The sequence below is a fragment of the Crocodylus porosus genome, unplaced genomic scaffold, assembly GCF_001723895.1.
Source record: "Crocodylus porosus isolate Cpor-Errol unplaced genomic scaffold, CroPor_comp1, whole genome shotgun sequence".
NCBI classification, from domain to species: Eukaryota; Metazoa; Chordata; order Crocodylia; family Crocodylidae; genus Crocodylus; species Crocodylus porosus.
Genome location: NW_017728917.1, coordinates 12,469,191 through 12,473,904, shown reverse-complemented (window position 1 = coordinate 12,473,904; position 4,714 = coordinate 12,469,191). Strand labels below are relative to the sequence as shown.

The window sequence follows — 4,714 nt, the reverse complement described above, 5'->3', positions numbered from 1 at the left end:
GACGGACAGATGGGGCTTCTCACACCTTGTCCCCGATGCGGCACAGGTACTCGGCCTTGGCCATCATAGCGTCACGGATCTCGCTCTCGCCCAGGATCTTCTCGGCATCCTCCAGCTCGTGGTCCAGCCGCGCCAGCTCCTCCTCGTTGGCCTTCTTCATCTTGCCCAGCAGCTCCGTGTCCACGGGCCAGTCCAGCGACTTGCAGAGCGCCTCATAGAACGGGGCCATGTCTGCGAGGGGCCGAGTCAGGGCTCTGCTGCACCCCGCCCCCTCCTCAAATCTCTACTGCCCCTCCCCCACCCTGCACATTAACCCTCAGCTTGATGGGGCCCCCCTTTACTCACCCCCCCAGCCCCCTCCTGTTAACCCTCTGCTGGGGCAGAGTTGATCACCACCCACCCCCTTCCCCCATTAATCTTTTGCTGGCTGGAGCCAAGCACAGCCTCTGATGCCCCGTCCCCACATCCCTGTGCATTAACCCCTGGCTTGCTGGGGCAGAACTGCCCCCTCCCACCCAATCTTGGGTTGCCAGGTCAGAACAACCTCACCCTCCTTCCACATGTTAACCCTTAGGTTGCTGGGGCCGACACCCCCCCCATTAACCCTTGACTTGCTGGGTCAAGACAACCCCCCCCACACACACACTAACCCTTAGGTTGCCGGGGCTGAACAGAGACGCCCCCCCCCCCACTTTTATGTATTAACTCTTAGCTTGTTGGGGCCAAGCAGAGATTCGCCCCACACCCCCGAGTTAACCCTTGAGTTGCTGACTCCTCATCTCCCATGTATTAACCCTTGTGTTGCTGCGGCCCAGCAGAGCCCCCCCCGTGGTGTTAACTCTTGCATGGCGGGGCGGACTCACGGTGCAGGCGCACGGCCGCCATGAGCTCGTCGCGCGCGGCCGGGTCGGGGCGGCGCGGGCGCAGGCTGAGCAGGAAGCGGAGTTGAGCGATGCGCAGGTCGGGGTTCTTGGGCAGCCCCTCCTCCTCCAGGTTCTCCAGCGGCATCGCGGCGGCGACCGTAAACCAAGACCACGACCACTGACTCAGCGCCGGGCCGGAAGTACGGAGGAGCACTTCCGGCGAGCAGCACTTCCGCCGGCGGCGCGCTGGGTTTCCGGTGGCGGCGGCTCCCCCTGGCGGCGGGAGGGGGCGAGGACGAGGGCGCACGCGCAAGCGGGGAGGATGGGGGGGGTTTTGTTCCTCAGGCACCTGGCGCGAGGGCTCTGAGGGGGGCGCGCATGCGCACGAGTAGAGGATGAAGGCCTGGGACACGCGCGTGTGTACAGGGCACACGTGTGCATGCGGGACATAGCTGTGCAGTGCAGGAGGCGGTGCACGCAGAGGGCAGCACGTATGTACAGAATATAGGACACGCGTGTGCACACAGGACAGCACGTACACACGCGCGTGCGCACCTTCCAGGTGTGTACATGCATGTACACACAGGGCGGCACACGTGCACACGGCAGGGCACAAGTGGACATCCACACAGTATGCGTGTATGCACAGTACACACGTACACAGAACCGGGCACACGTGCGTGCAGTATGCCCACAGGGTACTGACACGTGGGGCATACCTACACAGTATAGGACACGCATGTTCGCACACAGTACAAGACATACATGCCACGTGCAAGGAAGCCCCTAGGGTGGCGCACACATACACACGCATCCAGACACCCTGTCGCACACACGCGTGCCTCACAGTGGTGCCCAGTGGTTCACATTTGTGTACATGCCCCGCAGGGCCCCTGGCACTGACACATGGCATGGTCTAACCAGAAGAAATACGCGTGTTGCACAACACCCATAGAGCACCAAGGTACACAAGACAGTCCTGCCGGGTGTGCACACCGAGATGCCCCACAACGTGCCTTCCAAGCCACACAGAGACCTCCCACACGCACACACCCCTTCAAGAGGACACGTACACAATGCGTGTGAACGCACGCACGCATATACACACACACACATCCTCCCTCCGAAAGAGACAGACTAGCCCAATACAGTGCACACGCCAGACAGGACACATACACCCTTTCTTCAGAAGAGACAGGCTAGCCCCGTGCAGTACAGGACACACGTACACAATGCACACACAGTATAGGACACACCTACACACACTTCAGGCCATGCATGTGCACAGAGTATGCTCACTACTCTTTTTTCCCCCGCAATTTCCAACGGAGACGGTGGGGGGAAGAATGGAAATTCTTCTGACTGTTTGCACTTGGCCCTCGCCCGGCACGCTTCACCTGTTGTTGCTGACGTGCTTCCCGTAGCGGGAGGCCAAGCTCACCTTGCTTCCAAGATGAGGCAGGACTCCTCATCGCCTTGCGGCCTGAAGTCTGAGCATTTCTGATTATTCGAAGGAACATGTCAGTCACTCTTGAGTTTTGAGCACTGGAGTTACAAATTACTTGTTGCTGCTGTCAGTGATCCATACCATGGTCACGTTCAGGCCAGTCCCTGGCTTAAAGGTATCACAGCCCAAGATCCCTACTAAGGAAAGCACCTCAATAACTGAGACAGGCAATGGGCTGGGAAGGAAACGGAGGCACAGGAAGGCAAAGTGACTTGCCCATGGTCATGCAGTTGATCAGAGGAAGAGGAATTGGACCAAGGTTCATTTCTTCCTTGTGGGGCACAGTTCAAATATAGTGATAAACCATACAAGTGTTGTCAAAAGATAAAGAAAAGAGCAAACCCCGCAGGTGCCGGCAGATCCTGTCCGTTGTTTGCCCCGTGCTTTGTGCTCAGTTCACACCTCTCTTTTAAAACCATTGAATTTGTATCTGGCAGGAGCCTGCTTTATCTCTGCCCATCTCTGAGCAGCAATCTGTGGCAGGCTCACTTGTTACTGGCTTTGATTTGTCTTACAGATGACATTTTCAGCGTTGATCTCATGAGCTGAGTGCTCTTTTGTTTGCTCGACCACTCGGGAGTTTGATATTGCTGAGATCTGGATATGATTTTCCCACTCAGAGGGGACTTGACTGTTATTTGGTTGTAAATTTTGACCCTGCGGCACTTTGAGATGATACCAGAAGCCAAGTCCTTTATTCTGTGTGCAGCTGAAGTGGTTTTGCAGTCATTGTCACTGAAGCCCTCGTGTTCAGTTAGCATTCGTTTGCAGAACAGTGGATGCGAGGTATTTTCCCAGTTGGTATAATTGGCTATTAAAGTTAGACCTTAAATTTTCCTCCTTGGCTGAATCAGATTGCAAAGCAATTTTAGCAGCAGTTTTACCAGAGTGTCTCGTTTAATGGTTTCTTTATTAGGTAGCAGGTTTTTCTAGGTTATTCTTGCAATATTATTCCTATGCGCAGTCAGAAGCCCTCCAATACATTTAATATTATACAGTGTTGCCAGTTCTCATGTTTTTATTGTGAGTCCTGTGATATTTGGGGAAACAGGTTGTAGCTATGTTGGTCTACAGGCAAAAGCAATCACAACTCTTGGGTCTTTTATTAGACCAACTAGATCAGGGGTAGGTGATCCCTGGCACAGGTGCCCAGCCCATGTGTGGCATGTGAAGGCATTTTGCTTGGCACTCATGCTTTGGGGTGGATGGTAGGGAAGGGCCCAGGGTTGCGCTGCTCTAACAAGGATCGGGCCCCTTGCAGCTCCCCGCCATCCATCCCTGGCACACCAACATTTTACAAGTTGAAGTTGGGGGTGTTTCTGGCACTCTGCCCAAAAAAGTTTCCAACCCCTGAACTAGATAGTTGCAAAATATATATATATATTTGAAAAAAAAGCTTGCAAATAAAGACAGTATATTGCAACTATCTAATTGGTCTAATAAAAGATATCACCTTTACCAGGAGTTCTGATTCCTTGTGATCTTTGGTGCTTTAGCTACAACTCCAGGCCTGGGAAACAAAAAGATGACCCGGGAAATCCAGCTTTCATTTTAAAACACATGTTTCTATCCTCCATGGTTGCAGAGAAGAAATAAAAAAATATAGCCCAGGGGTAGCCAAAAGGCTGATGACCTAGAAGGCAAATAAATGCATCCATAATGTATTACTTCTGATGGGGGGTCCTTAAGAAAAAACGAACAATTTTTTAGTACATTTTCTGGTTCTGAGAGCTTGCCCCATGATTTCTGCCCCATATTGCCAGTGTATTTATCCTTTAGCCTGTGTTCGGTTTCTCCCCTCTAGCTGGCAAGTATATAGATGTTTGCTTTTGTCCCATCTCCCCCCAGGATGTCAGCCCAGGTGTTGCCGGCTGCAGAACGTTTCTGGTAGCTGCAGTTTCCTTTGGAGACTGCAACATGGTTCGGACTCGCCAGATGGCACTGCGCAGATGGTGCTGCGTGGGAGACGACGTATCCAGGGACATCTGCATCCTTTTAGGCACATTTTCTCTTCTTTGATGTTCCCTGCAACTCCTGAGTTTGGGAGCTGCTCCAGAAGAGCTGGTAAATCCCTGAGGTATATACCGGAAAGGGTCAGGCTGAGATGATGCTCCATTTTATTCCCTTTCTTTGCCTAGAGGCTGTGTGCAAGTTTGTTTTTTTTGCCAGTGAGTCCAGGTGGGCAGTGTCCTAGGCTTTCTTGTTCGTTCCAGTTGATAGACATTTCAGATTCAGTCCCAGGTGCATTGGAAAATCTTTTTTATATATATATTTCCCCACGTTAGAAAAGAATTTTGAATGTTGCTATTCCCCGTGTCCCACTGAACGTAGGACTGACATTTTC

At 52.7% G+C, this 4,714-nt stretch overlaps 1 protein-coding gene across 1 annotated transcript in view; it reads right to left on the bottom strand.

Moving 5' to 3' along the window:
* Positions 1-1,075, bottom strand: part of PSMD6 (proteasome 26S subunit, non-ATPase 6) — a 5,169-nt gene extending 4,094 nt beyond the window's left edge. The window contains exons 1-2 of the mRNA XM_019536705.1: positions 864-1,075; positions 26-231 (exon numbers count right to left, since the gene is read on the bottom strand). Coding sequence (XP_019392250.1) covers positions 26-231; positions 864-1,008 — 351 coding nt within the window. The 5' untranslated portion in view covers positions 1,009-1,075. The remainder of the gene's footprint in view (positions 1-25; positions 232-863) is intronic.
* Positions 1,076-4,714: the final 3,639 nt, after the last annotated feature.